The 23,772-nt window shown below is 42.2% G+C and overlaps 2 protein-coding genes across 4 annotated transcripts; one reads left to right on the top strand and one right to left on the bottom strand.

Moving 5' to 3' along the window:
• Positions 1–388: 388 nt before the first annotated feature.
• Positions 389–4,538, bottom strand: jtb (jumping translocation breakpoint). Of its 3 annotated transcripts, none has more exons than XM_014141613.3 (6): positions 4,393–4,538; positions 3,211–3,401; positions 3,082–3,122; positions 2,683–2,768; positions 2,062–2,138; positions 389–1,746 (listed from the first exon to the last, which is right to left on the bottom strand). In XM_014141613.3, the coding sequence occupies exons 2-6, from the start codon at positions 3,306–3,308 to the stop codon at positions 1,590–1,592; spliced, it is 459 nt and encodes a 152-aa protein (XP_013997088.1). In that variant the 5' UTR covers positions 3,309–3,401; positions 4,393–4,538; the 3' UTR covers positions 389–1,589. The 3 variants fall into 3 exon arrangements, with proteins under 3 accessions (XP_013997088.1, XP_013997086.1, XP_013997087.1); XM_014141611.3 differs by having other exon boundaries at positions 2,062–2,141; XM_014141612.3 differs by having other exon boundaries at positions 2,062–2,141; positions 3,211–3,398; positions 4,393–4,533.
• Positions 4,539–10,748: 6,210 nt separating this feature from the next.
• crtc2 (CREB regulated transcription coactivator 2) lies at positions 10,749–23,771 on the top strand. Its single transcript, XM_014141609.3, has 14 exons — positions 10,749–11,016; positions 13,498–13,599; positions 13,803–13,916; positions 18,419–18,480; positions 18,573–18,641; positions 18,724–18,812; positions 18,985–19,058; positions 19,201–19,250; positions 19,347–19,558; positions 19,659–20,110; positions 20,225–21,118; positions 22,099–22,185; positions 22,321–22,477; positions 22,978–23,771. The coding sequence occupies exons 1-14, from the start codon at positions 10,843–10,845 to the stop codon at positions 23,157–23,159; spliced, it is 2,718 nt and encodes a 905-aa protein (XP_013997084.3). The 5' UTR covers positions 10,749–10,842; the 3' UTR covers positions 23,160–23,771.
• Position 23,772: the final 1 nt, after the last annotated feature.

The following is a 23,772-nucleotide window of genomic DNA, read 5'->3' on the forward strand; positions in this document are numbered from 1 at the left end:
TAAAAAGTGCCTTCAGGTTAATTTGAGGAATCTGATGTATAGCATTTACTTTTAGTCAAGTATTTTCTTAGTCCAAGTAAAGTCACACAGGATGGTCATAATGCTTCATGACAGTGTCATAAAGTGTATTATCTGCAAGTCATTTCAAACGAGGAAAAAAAACATGACTAAAGAATTCATTACAACAATGGACTTATGAAACAAACGAAAGAAATTCTTGGCGGGAAAAAACAATCATTTGAATAAATATGGGTTGACACTTGTGTCATAACCAGCCATGCAATATGTCACAACAGGTGTAAATGTGTCATGAGTGTTATTACCATATTATAACGTGTTACATCACTGGGTGTCAAGTGTTACCCTATTTAATTACAACAAACCCAGATTAAGTGTTTTCCGACTTTCCATTTATTCTTGCACAATTCAACTCTTTGAGAGCTGCTGAGGCTGGAAAACACGTCACATAATTCCTAAAAATACATTATTTACAGTTGAAATGTAAAACCATGATAAAATCATGAAAATACTGGCAATCACCGAGCTCAGAGACCAATGTTACTAGGAGCCTACTAGGGGAGTCGAAAAAAGTGAGTCTCCGGAAATGCAACTAAGTTTTTAAATGAATGAAAACAGAAAAAAATATGTGCAGTATGTCGTTTGTGTATTGGATGACGCTATACCCTATCAAAAAGTAGTCAAATGTCAGTGTTTGCGTTTAGAACCATGCCTGGAATCTCCAAATACACAAGATTTCACCACCTAGTGATTATAGACTTTTGGCAGAACACCAATACTGAACCTTGGAAATATGAATCCCACGGAGGTGAAAACAGCACTGCAGCATGAAACTCACACAACAGTACACAGTAACACTGCAACACCCCTCCCCCTATAAGACTGATTCTAGATCCACTTGAGTCACAGACCTAGTTATTAGGCCATGTTTCCAAGTCAGACAGGACATTTGACACTAGATTACATTATTGGTTCTCTCAGAGAACAGAAACATGTGCCAGAAACTTCTCTGGCATTTGTCAGACAAGTGCCAGAAACTTCTCTGGCATTTGTCAGACAATTCTGTATATTGAACACAGGTTTCAATCCACTTTTTAAAGCCCCCCCCCCCCAAAAAAAAATGGCAAAGAAATGTATGTGGCTTGAACTAATCCATCAGTTGTCTGCTACTTAGAATGCAGACAGTTCCCGTTCATCACTTTGTCTAGATCAAAGTACTGCAAGTTGCCGGCTCAGAAGAGCCATTCCCTTTAGGGATATTCATTCCATTGACAAAACGCCAGACACTGTTCATCATTTGTGCTTTGGCGGGTTAAAATTAGGGCTGGAGTTTCACTGTCAATCTTGATTTTATAAGCTTGTTACTGTCAGGCCTAATTTCTTCAACAACCCCCCCGCCCCCCCCCAAAAAAGTGAAACCGTTTTCCAGTCAGTCTGGCCCATTGGACATTACGTTCTCCAGACCCCCATGCTGTTGAAATGAAGCGGCTGTGGTAATTCTTAACAGTTTGAAATGTTGAGATGAGCCACCATGGTGAGTTCTACTAGTCTCTTCACTCCAGTGTACTGTGCTAGATGGACTCGATCTGCCTGCGGACTTTCTCGGAGGCAAGCCGGTCCAGCGAACGTTGCCTAGCGACCACTATGAGTGCAAACAGTATGGTGAGGCCCAACATGGCTCCTTCAAACTTCCAGAAAAGGTGTTCCTCCATCAGGGTAGAGCGGCAGCTACGAGCAGAAGGGAAACAAGCGTATGCATTATGGAAAGCTTGACAGAATCGATTTTATCATGTGTAAAAACAAATCACAAAAATCTTTATTCAACCTTAAAAATCAGTCTGTGCAGTAGTCTAACATTTGAGTTTGTCTCTTGTAATCTGTTAGGAAAAAGCGCCTCATAGTGTTTTCTTAAGATCAGTTATCTATTTAGTCTGGTTAATGACATCCAATTCACACGAGATGTGGGTCCAACCTGTGAAATCAAGAGACAGCTCAGCATCACAAGATCACAACGAAATGTCAATAGAAGCTGTAGGTGCTCACCTCTTGTACTCGTCTTTATTAGACTTGGTACAGTTGATCCCCTCCACGTATCCCGTCTGAATACATGCTGCCCACGACTTCTAGGGGGAGGACAGGATGGTTAAGGGCGCCTAGTCTACAAACTGTCGAAAATGATGTATCAGACACAGAAAACAATGTTTTCATGACAGTAATGTGTTGGTGGAAGGTGCAAGGGAATTCAATGGGTTTACACTGGATATACAAGCCCAACAGAAAAGTTGGAGAGAGGGTTTGTGTTTAGCTTGGAAGTGTCCTAAACCAGGTTGCAATACCAGACTGTGTTTTTCTCTTTCACTGGGCTAGCTTAAACCTGCCTACTTTAAAATCAGATAAGAATATCCCAGTATTCTCTATAGCTTACAGTTAAAAGGGCTTGTTGCAGCTTGAAGTCCACTGCCATAAGCAACCACTTGGACTGTGAGGTAGCATAAAACACGACTACCTTAATAGCATACATTGAATATACTGCATTCATCTTTAAAGGAGAGATATTCACATCTCCCAATAATAAACTGTCTATTAACCAGAGAACTATTGGCGGAAGAAAGGAAATGTAAAGAGAAGTGTGGGGAGGGAGATGGACAAAGAGAGAAATCTCACCGACTGGAAAGTGTTGCACCGGAAGCATTCCACTGCAACCACAAACTCCTCCATCTGCCAACAGGGGGTGGTTACCGGCCTGGCCACTAAAACACAGGCGAAACACAATGCCTTGAATCAGTATCTGAAAAGGACTGGGAATAGTTTTGACAGAAATTATGCTGAATGACATGACCAGTGACACAGTTTTGTTTATACCCCTGACAATAGTGAAGTAAACTGGAGCTTCTATCAGCCCCACACACAAACCTGTGCTTCTCTGTGAAATGTGTTGCTAACTTGCTATACAAACAAACGATGTATGAGCAGTCACTGGCATTTGTGTTTGCAGCACCACATCAATCCTGTACTCAAGTTCTCCAACTCATTCTTATCAAATACTGATAAAAAGTATAGCACCTGTGGTCTTCTCCTCACTCAGCAGAGCTGCACCAAACACTCTGAAAGAGACCGTAATGAGGGTTAAGCTCTGAAGCAACGCTGAGCATAAAGCATTATCAGCAATAAGGATGACACCAGTACACTCACCTGAGAGACACCAAAATCCAGAAGAGTGCATGCAAGGCCAGGATTCTGGGCCTCAAGCACGACATGGGGATTCTGCAATCGCTCTCCATCCTCCCCATGCAGGTGCGTGTGGTGTGCGCCACAATTACAACCAAGGCCTGAAGCTTGTCATCGTGGAATTATTCTCTATGGTCCAAAATGGCTTAAACCTGCTACACAATCAAACCCCTACCATAATAAGAGACTGAAACATTGGGCAACGGGGAATGCCCATGTTCAACAACCAAACATCCATTTAGCCCATGTAAAATTAGCAACCACTAAGACACTGTTAAGCAGAGGTTAAAGAAGCTTATCTAGATGCCACTGTTAATCGCATTAACGTTACATGTCCAATTGAAGCATGATGGTTCAAGTTCAACTGTGTTTTCCTCCCTAGCCTAGAGCTGGACCTCATACGCGGTCTTCCAGTCATTTAAACTACTCCCCCCAACAGATACGCCGTAGGTTGACTGTGGACACCTACCTATGTGGGCAGGGTCTGCTGAACAAGGCATTACGCTAACTAGCAAAATATCTGTAACTGACTTCATGATGAAAACACTTATCCAGCCATTTCTCCCTGTTCACTCATCCGTGAATGAGACAATGCAGCAAACCTTCCACCAGTCAACTGGACTTCAACCTTTATCTCATCTTTCCATTCGTAATATCTGTCTAAACATATTAACAAAGCAGACAATGCGGGTCGCTTTTAGGGAGTGTAGTTGCTAACTAGCTAGCAACAGTTCTAAATCAAAGTTATGGAACTTAACTAGCTAACAAGGCATTACGCTAACTAGCAAAATAGTTAGTTAAAGGTATCTTAAGTAATAGGTTAGTTTGATATCGTGCCACTAATCATTGATAATAGCTACTATAGCAAGTAAAGTAGCACTATCATAACTTGGTTTAGGCACTAACAAGCAAGTTAGCTACATGACATACAAAGCAACATGATTAACAACCGGCTATTTTGTTCCCAGTATAGCCGCTAGTCTCGTTAGCCTAGCGGGGGTTAAGGTTTACTAGCTAACGTTAACATAGCGAGAAGATGGCTAACGTTAGTAGCATAACTTAGTCGTCAGAATCCATTCTGATTAGCATGCTGAAAGAATTGACCATACAAATGTAATGTTAGATATTATTCGTTGAAAAGCAAACCTTAACAGAAGTCTCACAAAGACCTAGTGTGATTTTGTTGTTTTCGTTCAGTCCCTGAATAGCCGTTTAGTTAAAGAAGAAGTGGAGAAGTGCACAGCCATTTTGAGTCATGTTGGAAACGCTAATGAATACGTAACGGTACGTCATCAAATGCGTTGCATACTGGTTGCGCCGGTGTCATTAGCCTCAGCTTCCTCTAGCGCTTGTTGTCTACAACGCAAACTCTGGCAGACTTGTGACTTGTGTTAAACCTACCTGTTCAGGAAAAATACCGTGTGTCTAGGTCTGCTGATAGTGAAAGAACTGGAAACCAATTTAAATGCAAAATGATGTTGCTCTGAGTCTGGATAACTGAAATGCCCAGGGGCCGGTCAGCCCAGGTCCACCATGCCCTATTTTGTTTATATTCTACCTGGCTCTGAGAATAGTGCATTGAACTGCTCACAATATACAGATAACACTGCAGCACTCCACCTCCTCCAATGAAAATGCTTATAAATCAACAAAATCGTAGCTCACTGGTCCTTGTCTCATATGTTGACCTACTACTTTATTTCAATTTGTTCAAAAGTATATTTTGGGCTTATGTATAATATGGTTCTATAGTATCTAACCTGATATTTGTTCATGTCAGATCAAATCTATGCCTACTTAATTTCCAGTTGACTGTAGCCAATGCATGTCCCCAATACCTGATATATAGGTGGGTACAGGAGGGTATTGTGTCCCCAATACTGTTATTACAGTACAGATACTGGTAGACCATGGCTGTGTCTATTCATAAACAATGGTAGATACACACTTCTATCATATATTATGATCAGCACCATCATCCCGGCAACACTAGACCCACTCCAATTCGCATACCGCCCCAACAGATCCAAAGATGACGCAATCTCAATCGCACTCCACACTACCCTTTCCCAACTGGACAAAAGGAACACCTACAGTGGCAAGAAAAGTATGTTTCCCTTTGGAATTACCTGGATTTCTGCATAAACTGGTCATAACATTTGATCTGATCTACATCTAGGTCACAACAATAGACAAACACAGTCTGCTTAAACTAATAACACACAAACAATTATACATGTTCATGTCTTTATTGAACACACCGTGTAAACATTCACAGTGCAGGGTGGAAAAAGTAAGTGAACCCTTGGATTTAATAACTGATTGACCCTCCTTTGGCAGCAATAACCTCAACCAAACGTTTTCTGTAGTTGCGGATCAGACCTGCACAACAGTCAGGAGGAATTTTGGACCATTCCTCTTTACAAAACTGTTTCAGTTCAGCAATATTCTTGAGATGTCTGGTGTGAACTGCTCTCTTGAGGTCATGCCACAGCATCTCAATCGGGTTGAGGTCAGGACTCTGACTGGGCCACTCCAGAAGGCGTATTTTCTTTTGTTGAAGCCATTCTGTTGTTGATTTACTTCTGTGTTTTGGGTCATTGTCCTGTTGCATCACCCAACTTCTGTTGAGCTTCAATTGGCAGACAGATAGCCTAACATTGTCATGCAAAATGTCTTGATAAACTTGGGAATTCATTTTTCAGTCGATGATAGCAAGCTGTCCAGGCAATGAGGCAGCAAAGCAGTCTCAAACCATGATGCTCCCTCCACCATACTTTACAGTTGGGATGAGGTTTTGATGTTGGTGTGCTGTGCCTTTTTTTCCTCCACACATAGTGTTGTGTGTTCCTTCTAAACAACTCAACTGTAGTTTCATCTGTCCACAGAATATTTTGCCAGTAGCGCTGTGGAACATCCAGGTGCACTTTTGCAAACCTCAGATGTGCAGCAATGTTTTTTTTGGACAGCAGTGGCTTCTTCCGTGGTGTCCTCCCATGAACACCATTCTTGTTTAGTGTTTTACGTATCGTAGACTTGTAAACAGAGATGTTAGCATGTTCCAGAGATTTCTGTAAGTCTTTAGCTGATACAGTAGGATTCTTCTTAACCTCATTGAGCATTCTGTGCTGTGCTCTTGCAGTCATCTTCGCAGGACGGCAACTCCTAGGGAGAGTAGCAACAGTGCTGAACTTTCTCCATATATAGACCATTTGTCTTACTACGGACTGATGAACATCAAGGCTTTTAGAGATACTTTTGTACCCTTTACAGCTTTATGTAAGTCAACAATTCTTAATCTTAGTTCTTGTGAGATCTCTTTTGTTCAAGGCATGGTTCACATCAGGCAATGCTTCTTGTGAATAGCAAGCTCAAATTTTGTGAGTATTTTTTATAGGGCAAGGCAGTTCTAACCAACATCTCCAATCTCATCTCATTGATTGGACTCCAGGTTAGCTGATTCCTGACTCCAATTAGCTTTTGAGAAGTCATTAGCCTAGGGGTTCACATACTTTTTCCAACCTACACTGTGAAAGTTTAAATTATTTATTCAATATAGACCAGAAAAATGTAATAATTTGTGTGCTATTAGTTTAAGCTGTGGCAGACCAGGGGGTTGGGTCAAAACGTTTACACAGATCAGACACGGACAGAGTATGATTAGCTCAGTTTCAAAGGTGTTTATTAAAATAATAGTCCAAAAGAAAAGAATATGTCACCCCAAGAGACCTTCTCCGGGATACTGTCTTCTGGGCGCCGGGGCCTTGCTGTGTCCTGTGGGGATCAAAAACTGAACTCTCTCGTTACCTCTGGTACCATCCTCAACTATACAGGAGTCCTTTCCTCCCCCAGTCCTCCCCTGTGTGCTGCCCTTCTGGCAGCTTTATGGGACTTGTACAGCTGGTGAGCAATCAGCCCTTGATTACTCACCAACCCCAATCAGCCCCAATTAGTCCTGGCCGGAGAGCCCGTCGAGACCTGGCACATCCAGCAGATGGAGCCATCGCCTCGTGATGTATACTCCGTCTGTCACCAGGCCTTGACGAGTCTCCCCCTGGTGGCTGACCTGAGGTACGCCACAAAGCACACTATGTTTGTCTATTGTTGTGACTCAGAAATCCAGGTAATTCCAAAGGGTTCACATACTTTTTCTTGCCACTGTATGTGAGAATGCTGTTCATTGACTATAGCTCAGCGTTCAACACCATAGTACCCACAAAGCTCATCACTAATCTAAGGACCCTGGGACTAAACACCTCCCTCTGCAAGTGGATCCTGGACTTCCTGACGGGCCGTCCCCAGGTGGTAAGGGTAGGCAACAACACATCTGCCACGCTGATCCTCAACACGGGGGCCCCTCAGGGCTGTGTGGTTAGTCCCCTCCTGTACTCCCTGTTCACCCACGACTGTGTGGCCAAGCATGACTCCAACACTATCATTAAGTTTGCTGACGACAACGGTGGTGGGCCTGATCACTGACAATGATGAGACAGCCTATAGGGAAGAAGTCAGAGACCTCGCTGTGTGGCGCCAGGACAACAACCTCTCCCTCAATGTGAGCAAGACAAAGGAGCTGATTGTGTACTACAGGAAAGGGAGGGCCAAACACACCCCCATTCACATCGATAGGGCTGTAGTGGAGGGGGTCAAGAGTTTCAAGTTCCTTGGTGTCCACATCAACAAACTATAATGGTCCAAACACACCAAGACAGTCGTGAAGAGGGCACGACAACGCCTTTTCCCCTTCAGAAGACTAAAAAGATTCAGCATGGGTCGTCAGATCCTCAAAAAGTTCTACAGCTGCACAATCGAGAGCATCCTGACCGGTTGCATCACCGCCAGGTATGGCAACTGCTCGGCATCCAACCGTAAGGCGCTACAGAGGGTAATGCACAAAGCCCAGTACGTCGCTGGGGCATAGCTTCCTGCCATCAAGGACCAGTATACTAGGCAGTGTCAGAGGAAGGACCAAAAAATTGTCAAAGACTACAGTCACCCAAGTCATGGGTGTCAACCAAAAGGCTCGTTAACAGCTTCTACCCTCAAGCCATAAGACTGCTGAACAATTAATCAAATGGCCACCTGGACCACAGCTACTTTATTTACTATGCATAGTCACTTTACCCCTACCTACATGTACAAATTACCTCGACTAACTTGAACCCCCGCACATTGACTCGGTACCGGTACCCCCTGTATATAGCCTCGTTATTGTTATTTTATTGTATTACTTTTTTATTACATTTTTACTTTAGTTTATGTAGTAAATATTTTCTTGACTCTATTTTCTTAAAACTGAATAGTTGGTTAAGGGCTTGTAAGTGAGCATTTCACGGTAAGGTCTACACCTGTTGTACTCGGCGCATGTGACAAATACAATTAGATTTTATTTTATTTGTTCTATGGTGAGGTTTATACAGTACCAGTCAAAAGTTTGGACACACCTACTCATTCAAGTGCTTTTCTTTATTTTTACTATTTTCTACATTGTAGAATAAAAGTGAAGACTTCAAAACTATGAAATAACACATATGGAACCATATAGTAACCAAAAAAGTGTTAAACATATCAAAATATATTTCAGATTTTAGATTCTTCAAAGTACCCACACTTTGCCTTGATGACAGCTTTGCACACTCTTGGCATTCTCTCAACGAGCTTCACCTGGAATGCTTTTCCAACAGTCTTGAAGGAGTTCCCACATATGCTGAGAAGTTGTTGGCTGCTTTTCCTTCACTCTGCGGTCCAACTCATCCCAAACCATCTCAATTGGGTTGAGGTCAGGTGATTGTGGAGGCCAGGTCATCTGATACAGCACTCCATCACTCTCATTCTTGGTCAAATAGCCCTTACACAGCCTGGAGGTGTGTTAGGTCATTTTCTTATTGAAAAACAAATGATAGTCCCACTAAGCGCAAACCAGATGGGATGGCATATCGCTGCAGAACACTTGTGGTAGCCATCATGGTTAAGTGTGCCTTGAATTCTAAATAAATCACCAACAGTGTAACCAGCAAAGCACCCCCACAATATCACACCTCCTCCTCCATGCTTCATGGTGGGAACCACACATGCAGAGATCATCCGTTCAACTACTTTGCGTCTCACAAAGACACAGCGGTTGGAACCAAAAATCTGAAATTTGGACTCCAGACCAAAGTACAGATTTCAACCAGTCTAATGCCCATTGCTCATGTTTCTTGACCCAAGCAAGTCTCTTTGTATTATTGGTGTCCTTCAGTATTGTTTTCTTTACAGCAATTTGACCATGAAGGCCTGATTCACACAGTTTCCTCTGAACAGTTGATGTTGAGATGTGTCTGTTACTTGAACTCTGTGATGCAGTTATTTGGGCTGCAATCTGAGGCTGGTAACTCTAATTAACTTATCCTCTGCAGCAGAGCTAACTGGGTCTTCCTTTCCTGTGGCGGTCCTCATGAGAGCCAGTTTCATCATAGCACTTGATGGTTTTTGCGACTGCACTTGAAGAAACTTTCAAGTTCTTGACATTTTCCAGATCGACTGACCTTCATGTCTTAAAGTAATGATGGACTGTCATTTATTTCTCTTTGCTTATTTGAGCTGTTCTTGCCATAATATGGACTTGGTCTTTTACCAATTAGGGCTATCTTCTGTATACCACCCCTACCTTTTCACAACACAACTGATTGTCTCAAATGCATTAAGAAGGAAAGAAATTCCATAAATGAACTTTTAACAAGACACACCTGTTAATTGAAATGCATTCCAGGTGATTACCTCATGAAGCTGGTTGAGATAATGGCAAGAGTGTGCAAAGCTGTCATCAAGGCAAAGGGTGGCTACTTTGAAGAATCTAAATTAAAATATATTTTGATTTAACACTTTTTTGGATACTACATGATTCCGTATGTGTTATTTCATAGTTTTGATGTATTTACTATTATTCTACAATGTAGAAAATAGTACAAATAAAGAAAAACCCTTGAATGAGTAGGTGTGTCCAAACTTTTGACTGGTATATAAACCTTTAATACATTAGCCATAGTTAATTTGTTTTAGAAAAGTCAATCTGTGAGAAACTGCAAACAGGCACTATAAAAATGGGCTCCCGAGTGGCGCAGCGGTCAAAGGCAATGCATCTCAGTGCTAGAGGCATCACTACAGACCCTGGTTCGATTCCAGGCTGAATCACAACCGGCCGTGATTTGGAGTCTCATAGGGTGGCGCACAATTGGCTGTCGTCCGGATTTGGCTGGTGTAGGCCGTCATTGTAAATAACAATTTGTCCTTAACTGACTTGCCAGTTAAATAAAGGTTACTTAAAAATAAAAAATGTAATAAAAATGTAATTACAAAGTCGTCACAATGTAATGGGACCCAACACTCAAAACTACATATCCCACATTCCCCAAGTTGTTTTTGTCTGTGATGAAAAAAATGAAGCATGGGCTTGTAGTTTAATTTTGTTATTTACACTTGTCCCTCTTCGATTAAACAACAACATATCCCACAATGCCTTTCGAAACGACGTGCATAAAGTGCTCCGTCACGGGTTGCAACTTGTTCTCTCCGTGGGCTTGTGTCTAGTTAACTGTACACTAGTTGTGGTCAGTTATGTTTCTGGCAGGCACAGGAAATGGGTGCTGCGGGGCTGGCCAGGGGTCAGGATCTAGTAATGGGTCCTGCAATCCGCGAAAGTTTAGCGAGAAGATAGCACTCCTCACCCAGCGACAAGCTGAGGACACCGCAGCCTTCCAGGAGGTTATGATGGACATCACTTCCACCAGGGTGAGTCAAGATGACAGGCCTACGAACTTCGTGTTGATAAAACAGAAGACGCCATAAATCTGTCCAAAATATTCAAACGTCAGTGATGTTGACCACCCGACAGTCAGAGCACTTTGTTTTCACTTTTCAGAGGCGCAGTAACTTCCAGGCCATATCAAGCATCGCGTTCAATTTTGCACTATAGAGACTTTCACTGCAAATACGCCGGTTGACAAATCTGTTTAATCCAAAGTGTCGATATAATTTAACTTCAAAACACTCTTACTGTAATATAACCTTTAAACATAATATGTGCGTCATATTGATTTATACAACATTTATGCTTATAACACCTGTTGATTTTCCATACAGATGCATGGAGTGCAGGCTGCCCACAACCTGCAAGGCTAGAATGACAAATTGCACTCTTTGGGTAGTCTGCGTAATGTGCAGTGGTGTAAAGTACTTAAGTAAAAATACTTGCAAGTACTACTTAAGTCGTTTTTTGGGGTATCTGTACTTTACTTTTTATATTTTTGACAACTTTTACTTCACTACATTCCTAAAGAAAATGATGTACTTTTTACTCCATACATTTTCGCTGACACCCAAAAGTAGTTGTTACATTTTGAATGCTTAGCAGGACAGAAAAATTGTCTAATTCCCACACTTAAAAAGAGAACATCCAGGTCATCCCTGCTGCCAATGATCTGACGGACTCACGAAATACATGCTTTGTGTGTAAGTGATGTGTAGGAGAGTGCCCTTGGCTATCTGTAAACAAAAAAAATACAAGAACATGAGGTCTGGTTTGCTTAATATAAGGAATCTGAAATTATTTATACTTGTACTTTTACTTTTGATACTTAAGTATATTTAAAACCAAATACTTTTAAATATTTACTAAAGTAGAATTTTACTGGGTGACTTTCACTTTTACTTGAGTCATTTTCTATTAAGGTATCTTTACTTTTACTCAAGTATGATAATTGGGTACTTTTTCCACCATTGGTAATGTGAATATGTTAACACTTTTGGGATATGCCCCCACGTTGCTATTTATGGGGGTGTCTATTAGGCTAGGGGTTGCCCTGATTTGTTATTGTGCCCATAGGAAATATAAATACTATTCTATTTTTATGTGAGTGTCGTGTCCCACTACACAGTTGGAGTGCTACAACCTCACAGTGCAGTGAGTGTATTAAGTAGTGAAAAATATGATACTTTATGTTATCGTTTTGGAATCTAATTGCCTTCTGTGTATTTGACTCCAGCTTTTTGCCAGGGGTGTAGGGCTGTCCCTGACAGGAAAATAAGTTATTGTATTAGGCCTAAGTAAGTTATGGTATTAAGACTTAACAGGATGTGCTCTTTAGCCTACAGCTCGATGGTGTTCTCAACACCAATATGCTGGTTAACTTTGCTGTTATGCACATAGCAACATGGTTGAGGAAAACAACACAGTGATGTTTCAGAACTGCAGACAGTGACCACTATACCACGATACAACGTGGGAGAAAGCGCATTTGTTATAAACTAATATTTGTATTAGTGTTGCGCCATTGTTCTTATATTGTTCTTATACATATACAATTACAGTAGCATGTCTTATTGATGGACTGTGCCATTCCCATGGCCTCCACAATGGATTAGTCCACTCAGACAGGTGCAAATCAAACAGGTGTCTTGTACACCATGCAATTATAATACTTTTTGTTGTTGTTACTGCTCGACTAAAGAAGTCTCAATCGACCAACAGCCTATCGACCAAACAATCGACAAGTCGACTAAATGGGGTCAGCCCTACAGGTGTGTAATAAATATGTTTGAAACATGGTAGACATACAGTATGTGTGAAGTGCACAAGTTTGAGTTTCCCTATTCTACATTATAGAGCGCACCGTCCTTCTTATAGCTTGGCTACATTGCATCTCAATCTTCAATGTTGTGAACGCAATGCAGTATCCTATTGATTAAGTCTCTGGTGTCACGTGAAATGAGGTGCAGCCCCATGCTCTGGCTTTAAACTGAGGAGCCAAGACCTCATGGCACTTGTTTTATGGCATCTCTTTGACCTCTTACATAGCCCGCACTTTTCATATCATTAATACCCGAATTCAAAGGCTCTCAAGTCATGTTACCGAAACCACCATGCAACAATTTCCTTAAAATACAGTAGCTGTAGGAGATGGCACCCATCTATATTCATGGTTTATTACACATTGGCTTTTAAAGTATGCAAGGGTCTTTCTCCTGCAGTATCTGATTCCCATGTTCATGCCAAGGGTTGGCAGTCGGGGGGTATTCTTTCCGAGATCGAGCCGACAGTCGCCTTGACTCACTCTTATAGTGTCACTATATACAGTCATTCCATTATACAAGTGAGACTATTATAGAACTGACTGTAAATGCCATTTTGTTTTTTCTGATAATCAACTAAATTGAACTAGTTGTTGTCTTTATTCACTCCTTCTTTATTCCCCCACTCTTTCCGGGTCTCAGATTCAGGTCCAGAGAGCACGGCAGGCCAGAAGCCTGGGCACCTATTATGGAGGCTCCCTTCCCAATGTCAACCAGATTGGGAGAAGCACTTCAGATGTACAGGTTAGAGTTATTACTTACATTTTACTTATACCTACATTACCTACTACTTATACCTACATTACCTACTACTTATACCTACATTACCTACTACTTATAACTACATTTATATTTATAAGCCTATTTAATAAACAGGCTATAGCAATGGTTATATGATGCAGGCTACTGAAAGTCAAATGAACTGTTTATCTGTCTGACTCTGTTAGGGTCAGCTCTCCTGTAGTCCAGACAATGGCTGCCTCACAAGACTTCACCCAATGGCAGAGTGGGCACAAGGAGAGGGGCGGCTCAGTTTTCCAGTCAGGCCAAACAGGAGACATGTATCCTTTATGCTCAGTCAAAGAGCAGGCAGAGATGGGTCCCTTAAAGTGACAAAGTAAAGTGAGGTCACTGTTAGTGTAACATCTGTATTGCTTAGTGGCTCCCATGCCTTAAAGTTAATACATGGGGGGGGCTAAGCACAAACGGATGCTTTTAGGGAAAGGGTTTCTAATGGTAAATGTTAACGTTAGCCATTTGCAACTGTAGTAGAGTAAGCACACACAAATTAGTTTTCCTCCATGCTCCCCAGATATCTGAAGTGCATGGAGGATGACCATAACAGTGATCGTAAAGTAATAGTTCACCACTATATTGCAATAAAGTGGTGAACTATTGCTTTACATTCACAGTAGTCTACTTCCTATTGTCTATGGCAAGATGACCAAACAACTATTGTTTGTAAAAGCGTGCAGGGTCAAATGCCACACTACTGTCTAAGGTTAAAGGCCCAGTGCAGTCAAAAAAGTGATTTCCTCATATACTGCATTCGGTAAGTATTCAGACCCCTTCACTTTTTCCACATTTTGTTACGTTATTTCCACTCCTATTTGCCACATATTCAATTTAAGCCTACTAGAGACCGTGTGCCCTCAGGCCTGGAGGGAAGCTAAAGCCATTCCGCTACCCAAGAATAGTAAAGCCCCCTTTACTGGCTTAAATAGCCGACCAATCAGCCTGTACCAACCCTTAGTACACTTCTGGAAAAATGGTGTTTGACCAGATACAATGCTATTTTACAGTAAACAAATTGACAACAGAATTTAAGCATTCTTATAGGGAAGGACACTCAACAAGCACATCACTTACACAAAAGACTGATGATTGGCTGAGATAAATTGATGATAAAATGATTGTGAGGGCTGTCTTGCTAGAATTCAATACAGCTTTTGACATTATTGATCATAGTCTGCTGCTGGAAAAATGTATGTGTTATGGCTTTACACCCCCTGCTATAATGTGGATAAAGAGTTACTTGTCTAACAGAACACAGAGGGTGTTCTTTAATGGAAGCCTATCAAATATAATGCAGTTCGAATCAGGAATTCCCCAGGGTAACTGTTTAGGCCCCTTGCTTTTTTCAATTTTACTAACGACATGCCACTGACTTTGTGTAAAGCCAGAGTTTCTATGTATGCAGATGACTCAACACTATACACGTCAGCTACTACAGCGACTGAAATGACTGCAACACTCAACAAAGAGCTGCAGTTAGTTTCAGAGTGGGTGGCAAGGAATAAGTTAGCCCTAAATATTTTTAAAACTGAAAGCATTGTATTTGGAACCAAACACTCACTAAACCCTAAACCTTAACTAAATCTTGTAATAAATAATGGAAATTGAGCAAGTTTTGATGACTAATATGCTTGGAGTAACATTAGATTGTAAACTGTCATGGTCAAAACAAATTGATGCAGTAGTAGCTAAGATGGGGAGAAGTCTGTCTGTAATAAAGCGATGCTCTGCCTTCTTAACAACACTATTAGCAAGGCAGGTCCTACAGGCCCTAGTTTTGTTGCACCTGGACTACTGTTCAATCGTGTGGTCAGGTGCCACAAAGAAGGACTTTGGAAAATTGCAATTGGCTCAGAACAGGGCAGCATGGCTGGCCCTGGATGTACACAGAGAGCTAATATTAATAATATGCATGTCAATCTCTCCTGGCTGAAAGTGGAAGAGAGATTGACTTCATCACTACTTTTATTTATGAGAGTTAGAGGCATTGACATGTTGAATGCACTGAGCTGTCTGTTTAAACTACTGGCTACTCGGACACCCATGCATAAGACATGCCACAAGAGGTCTCTTCACAGTCCCCAAGTCCAGAACAGACTATGGGAGGCACACAGTACTACATAGAGCCATGACTACATGGAACTCTATTCAACATCAAGTGACTGACGCAAGCAGTAAAATTAGATTTAAAAAAAAATACCTTATGGAACAGCGGGGACTGTGAAGCAACAGAAACATTGGCACACACACACACACACACACGATAACATACACATGGATGTAGTACTGTAGATATGTGGTAGTGGTGGAGTAGGGGCCTGAAGGCACACAGTGTATTGTGAAATCTGTGAATGTATTGTAATGTTTTAAAATTGTATAAACTGACTTAATTTAGCTGGACCCCAAGAAGAGTAGCTGGTGCTTTGGCATCAGCTAATGGGGATCTATAATAGATATAAATACAGCCTTGTTCTAAAATTGATTAAATATTTATATTTCTAGTAGAGAGGATGTTTCTTTTTTTGCTGAGTTTATATATATATATATATATATATATATACATCCTCACTGTCAATTGTGTTTATTTTCAGCTAATTTAACATGTGTAAATATTTGTATGAACATAACAAGATTCAACAACTGAGACATAAACTGAACAAGTTCCACAGACGTGACTAACAGAAATGGAATAATGTGGAATAAAGGGGGGGTCAAAATCAAAAGTAACAGTCCGTATCTGGTGTGGACACCAGCTGCATTAAGTACTGCAGTGCATCTCCTCCTCATGGACTGCACCAGATGTGCCAGTTCTTGCTGTGAGATGTTACCCCACTTCCACCAAGGCACCTGCAAGTTCTCTGACATTTCTGGGGGGAATGGCCCTAGCCCTCACCCTCCGATCTAACAGGTCCCAGACGTGCTCAATGGGATTGAGATCAGGGCTCTTCGCTGGCCATGGCAGAACACTGACATTCCTGTCTTGCAGGAAATCACGCACAGAATGAGCAGTATGGCTGGTGGCATTGTCATGCTGGAGGGTCATGTCAGGATAAGCCTGCAGGAAGGGTACCACATGAGGGAGGAGGATGTCTTCCCTGTAACGCACAGCGTTGAGATTGCCTGCAATGACAACAAGCTCAGTCCGATGATGCTGTGACACACCGCCCCAGACCATGACGGACCCTCCACCTCCAAATCGACCCCGCTCCAGAGTACAGGCCTTGGTGTAACGCTCATTCCTTCAACGATAAACGCGAATCCAACTATCACCCCTGGTGAGACAAAACCGCGACTCGTCAGTGAAGAGCACTTTTTGCCAGTCCTGTCTGGTCCAGCGACGGTAGGTTTTTGCCCATAGACAACGTTGTTGCCGGTGATGTCTGGTAAGGCAGGTCCTCACAACAGGCCTACAAGCCCTCAGTCCAGCCTCTCTCAACCTATTGCGGACAGTCTGAGCACAGATGGAGGGATTGTGCGTTCCTGGTGTAACTCGGGCAGTTGTTGTTGCCATCCTGTACCTGTCCCGCAGGTGTGATGTTGGGATGTACCGATCCTGTGCAGGTGTTGTTACATGTGGTCTGCACTGCGAGGACGATCAGCTGTCCATCCTGTCTCCTTGTAGCGCTGTCTTAGACGGACATTGCAATTTATTGCCCTGGCCACATCTGCAGTCCTCATGCCTCCTTCCAGCATGCTTAAGGCACGTTCACGCAGATGAGCAGGGACCCTGGGCATCTTTCTTTTGGTGTTTTTCAGAGTCAGTAGAAAGGCCTCTTTAGTGTCCTAAGTTTTCATAACTGTGACCTTAATTGCCTACCGTCTGTAAGCTGTTAATGTCTTAACGACCGTTCCACAGGTGCATGTTCATGAATTGTTTATGGTTCATTGAACAAGCATGGGAAACAGTGTTTAAACCCTTTACAATGAAGATCTGTGAAGTTATTTGGATTTTTACGAATTTTCTTTGAAAGACAGGGTCCTGAAAAAGGGACGTTTCTTTTTTTGCTGAGTTTATAAATTGAAATTATACAGTGAAATAAAAAAATGGTGATGTTAGTGTACGAGTTTGAAAAGACATGCTGATATTTCAGGCAGCTTTAGTGGGATGGAGTTTTGGCTGCCTGGTGACATCACCAAGCAGTAAATTAGTTAATTGACCAATAAGAAAGTGTTCCAAACCTCTCTGCCAATAACAGCTAGTTTTCAGGTTTCCCATCACCACTCAAACCATTCCTAGACAGTCCTATTAGAATTCTTGCTTGAGAAATTGCTGTTTGCTAAGAAGCTATTTTTTGTTACTTTCTAACCATTTTAATTGAAAACAATCTCAGTAAGGTACTTAATTGTTACCCAGAAATTATTTGATTTTGAGATAAAAACACCTGCATTGGACCTTTTTAATTTTTTAACATTTTTTATTTTAACCTTTATTTAACTAGGCAAGTCAGTTAAGAACAAATTCTTATTTACAATGACGGCCTACCCCGGCCAAACCTGCGCCGCCCTATGGGACTTCCAATCACGGTCGGATGTGATTCGGCCTGGATTCAAACCAGGGACTGTAGTGATGCAGTGCCTTAGACCGCTGCGCCACCCGGGAGCCCTTTAACTGTTGATCCACTTAAGTAGCAGATAGAGGGGATTAATCATGTACACACTGTACAGTGAAGAAATGCCCCGTCAACTTTGTGTACCATTGTTTTCCAACAGTCGACCTATGCCTAGGTTTTCCAAGGGCACTCTGTATAGCCTTAACACTCCCTCACAGATTGACAACTCTCCCTACCGCTCAGTTCACCCGTCTCCACAACTTGAACCCAGCTGGAGAAGGTAAGGGTCGGCGCAATCCAAAATGATGCATTTTGCTCACTTAATAATAAACATCCTAATACATATTTTGACTGATTCTGTCACCCAAAAAGGAACTGGTCTATCAGCTCTCCAGTGGACAAAAGCCACTTGATGCACCCTCTCTTAACAGCACTTAATAGGTGAGCAATGTACCCATCGTGTTTCTCTACTGTTCTTCTACACTCTTGCTTTCCCCTCTGAAATGTGTGCTCTCCTCCCCAGAACTAACTCAGACTCAGCCCTGCACACCAGTGTGAGGAACACCCACGCAGGGGACCAGCAGCCTTTAATCTCACAGAACAGGCACAATGGTAAGTCCACAATGCCAGTTGTATTGATTTAGTCATTCTATTGTGTTCAGCGTTTCAGTATTATTCCTTAGGTAATTCTTGCAAATGCCTCTTGAAAGTGAGTTTTCTTTCCTATATCATGTATTCATCTTTTAGATTTTTGCACCTGATGGTTTCGTCTCTGTCACCTCAGGTTTTCCATACCCAGTGCCTCCAATTGAGGAGAATGTCCTTGAAGAGGGAAAACCATTAAGGAATACTAAAAAGGTATTATTTCTTGCCAATGTAACCATCCACAATGCTTCATATTTCCTATACAAATGGGTTCAGTATTGCACAATGTGCTCTAGCGGATGGATGACTATTTTTCTCATTGATGTATCCTTGCTAATTGTTTGTCTCATTTTAGCTTCCTGCACTTCCCACTGGAGTCAAATCGCATCAAGTCCCTGGTATAAAGTATGTTCTGCTTTTCCAAATGAATATTGTCTAAAAGAAAGGCAAACCCTATGCCCTGACTGAACCACCTCTCTTTCTCTCTTGCGGTTTCTCCAGCATCCTGTCCTCGCCTGATCAGCAGTTCAGGGCTCTCAATGTCCCTTCCGCTCTCAATGCAAGTGGCTCCTTGCCCGACCTCTCTAGCCTGCACCTCCCCTCCCCACAGCCAGTAGGCGTGGACTCACACAAACCCACTACCTGCAGCACTGGCCACCTACCTGGAACTCCCGCTCACCTTGAAGCCAGGGATGATGAATTTCCCGTGCCAGGTATGTTTGTCTGTGTGCTAAGTTCTTAGTGTATGTTGGTGTCGGTTTAGGTATGTTCATATGGTGATGATGGTGTCCATTTCTTTCCTTGTGTTCTCAGATTTGTCGTTGTCTCTCCAAGGCTCGTACAGTAACCCATTGCTCCAGTCCTCCCACAGCAACCCCAATATTCAATCCTCTCTCCGCAGCCACTCCCTTTCCAGCTCTCTAAACTCCACCTCCTTGAACTTGTCACTCAGCAACTCTTCCCTGCAGTCATCCCCTAGCAACCGATCCCTCCAGTCCTTCCTCAGCAGCTCTTCCCTAAGCGGCCTATCCCTGCAATCCGCAACTAGCCACTGTAGCTACAGCAGTGGGATTGGCGGATCTCGCTCTTGCTCCTCGTCTTCCCTATCCTGCTCCCCACGTCCAACTAGCCAGACGCTGGTGCCTTCGTTAAGGAGGCGGACTCCCCTCAGCCCACTGGTCGTTCCCACTGGTGGAGAGTCTCGCTGGCTCCAATCTAAACAGTTTTCACCTGTTGGGTCTCCAAAGTTATCTTCTATTACTCAGGTATATCAAACAAACTGGAATTGAAGTGATGTCGTTGTTTTCGTTAATAAGATGATTTCATAGAACTCCATATTAAGACATTATTTGATGTATTGCTCTTATTTCAATTCCAAGGGAGTTCTCCTGAACACCAACCAATTACCAAAGGAGTCAAGGGCACCAGGGTATCCTCACTGCCAACCTCAACACGAGGGTACTCCAGCAGCTCAGCAGCATTCTCTGATAGAGGGGCAGCAGCAACCCAGCCAGGAACCGAAAAAAACACCACCACACCAAGAGAAATCCAGACATCAACAAGACCAACAACACCCACAGCTCCCACAGACACACAATCTCCAACAACTGCAATATCACCATCGACAACAGTACCAACACCCAAATCAACTATATCAATGCCAGATCCAGCATGTCCAGACAGAAGGTCAGAACCTGGACATAAAACAGCAATCTCAAAGAGGGTCAAACCATTGTGAGAACCCACAGCAACAACACCTACATCAATCACAAGAGGAACAGCATCAAAGACAACAGCAAAAACAACAGAAACAAGTGTACCAAACCCTTCCACAGCACCAGCTAGAGAAGCAAAGGCAACAATCCCAGCAACACCCACACCAGCAGTACCCACATCAGCAACATTATCAACAACAAGCGTACCAAAGACAACCTCAGCAAAACCGAGCACTTCGACAAGATGAGCTGCTACAGCAGGTTCAACTCTACCAGCAGCAGCAGAAAAATGGCAACCAGCAGCAGCAGCAACAGCAGCAACATCAGTGGAATCTCCAGTGTGCATACCCGCCAGCTCAGAGCCTTGACTTGAATGGGCAGAACATGTCAAACCCACAAAAAGTACCAACGATGCAGATGACTCGTAAGCATCAGACCCAAGCCCAGGGAAGGAGCTGGGCACATCAGAAGGTGCAAGGTCAGAAGGACCAGATTGAGTCGACCAAAATCTTCTCACAGATTAACTCCTCAATGGATAACAATCCAGGCCTTTACAATGTGAGAATATCCCCATCTGTTGCATATTGTGTATGTGTATGTCTATTTTCACTAGTTTGAGTTTAGCTAGTGTCAGTGTGTACAGTTTAGGATATGTTTAGGGACAGTTTAGGCTTTGTTTAGGGACAGGTTAGGCTTTGTTTAGGGACAGTTTAGGTTATGTTTAGGGACAGTTTAGGTTATGTTTAGGGACAGTTTAGGTTATGTTTAGGCTTTGTTTAGGGACAGTTTAGGTTATGTTTAGGATGAATAAGAGGCCATTTGATGTTTGGTCTGTCAGAAAGATATGGTAATGTAGGGCTGCACGATATGGGCAAAAATCGAATAATGGTTAAAAAAATAATAATTATATCCTGCAATTTGACATGCGATTATAGATCAACACTTGGGTGAACTGTTGGAATAGAATGTAGAAGCAAAGTGGAAAGCAGCATCGTTCTTGTTTGGAACAATCGGTTGACTGCATTTGACCTAACAGAACCGAATGCAAATTTACAGATGTAGCATCTTAATTTGATCACCCTGTTGCAGGAGATTTTAAACTTGTAGTGTATTTGAGGTTTAAAAAGGCTTCTGAATTGAGTAATTTCCAATTTGAAATTTGACTTGATTTTCCCTTACGAAGAATGCATCAACCCTTATAGAAATGTCCATTAATTATAATTCACATTTCCTGTTGCAGCAGGATTATTTTCCTGCTGTAGCAAACTGGCTCAAATGAAGATCCTACATCTGTATAGTGAATCTAAGAGAGAGGAGGAACTGTGCTGCTTGAGTGACAGGGGGTGGGTTTCTTGTGTGTGGGAAGCAGCTGTAAGAGAAAAAAACAGAGTAAACTATTAAACGGATGTTACACGCGACAGATGCGTTTCAAAATATTGTAATGCGATATGGATATTGCACATGTCAATATTTCAATGTGAATTCGATCAATTGTGCAGCCCTATTAAATGGTACTCACTCCCTTTCTGCTCTCACAGGACACTTTCATACTGAATCATTTACAGCAGGAGTCCTACATGGGCCTACACCTCACACCACGCCAGACTCAGGCACTCTCCCAGCAGGTAGTCTAAGACCTAAAACTGTAAATAATCTAACAGTATTGAAAGGACAACTCTGTTTTACCTGTTGATTCACTCACTGTGCATAGTTTCAATCTAATTCTCTAATCTTGTCTGGTTGTCCACACCTCTGCCCAGCTGGGACAGCTCAGTAAGGAGCCTCTCTGGGGAGATTCTGGGCCTCAGTCTGTGGAGGAGAAAGATGGAGGGGTTTACTGTGGGAACCAGGGTCCTCAGATGTCCCTCCACTGCCAGAACCAAACCAGTGCTGACTGTCATAACATCCTTATGACAGGTAGGGCCCACTCTCTCCCCCCTCTTACACTTTTTTGGGGGGAAGTATTACCTTATTTTCGACTTAGAATTGTCTGGATGAAACAACAGCGACCTGTGTAAGTCCATTTGTTGGTTATTCAATACCAACTAATGGACTTAAACTGTCTGGATGAAACTACACCCTAAGTAAATAATAATCTCTGAAATGTTAGACCTGGTAATTGAAACAAACATATTTGTTGCACCGCAATTGTAACCATTTCAAAGCTTATCTTGTCTCTCTCTCTCTCTCTCTATATATATATATATTTTTTTTTAAAGGGCAAGGATTCAATCCGATGGCTGCTTTTAAAAGCTATTTCTGATTGAGCTGTCATATGCAGCTTTTACTGTGAATGGGATATCTGTGAACGGGAGCATTGACTTTAAAAGTCACAATGCCTATAAACCGCAATCGGATTGAATACCAGCCTCACTCTTTCGCTCTTATCCACTTTGTCTTTGTTTCCCACTTAACAGACAAAGCAGCATATGAGGATTTCTCTGGTGTTCTGCCCATGCTGGGATTTGATGCAGACTCCTTCACCCTGCATAACCCCCTTCAGATCGATCCCCTAGACCTGGAGGAGCTTAACATGCTGGCAGATGGAGACATGGTCGAGGACACTGTGAAAGGACACTGCTCTAACCTACTTAGGTGACCGGGGTAGTTGGAAGTATCCAGGAACACTACTTTCAACTAAGATGGCTGTCTTGGTATCGTCTGATGGCAGCAATGTCAGTTGTAGTTGGCTGTAGTTTATCTATCTGTCCCAGGATCTCTCGCTGCTGGACATCATTTGATTGGACATTAATGTTATCTTACAGCATCCTCATGTGATTGGCAAGGTCATGGGATTTAACAAGCATGTAACTTTACATCGACTGCCTCACATGAGACTAGTTAGCTGACTGCACTTTTTCTTAGTTGTCATTTAATGCTTGCCTGCCATGGAAAAATGCACCCCAAGAGCTGGCATCCCCTGCACCTTAGTTTAAATGTAGTTGAATAATGAGATCAGATATGTAAAAAATATATATTTGTATTGATATGGCTTTTTGTAATACTATGATGTATATTCTAATATGAATGGTGTGTCTTTTCACCCTCTAGTAGCGATGAAAAGTAAAAAAATCTTTAACTATGTGTATTTAATGTGGCCAAGAAACCAGTTATTTACATGTCCTTGTTGCTTTTTTAAACATCTTATGACATTTCTGTAGTGACATTGTACCATTGTTTTAAAAGAAAAATAAATGAGAGCAGGAAATAAC

Source organism: Salmo salar, chromosome 14 (assembly GCF_965601325.2).
Source record: "Salmo salar chromosome 14, fSalSal1, whole genome shotgun sequence".
Lineage (NCBI taxonomy): Eukaryota > Metazoa > Chordata > Actinopteri > Salmoniformes > Salmonidae > Salmo > Salmo salar.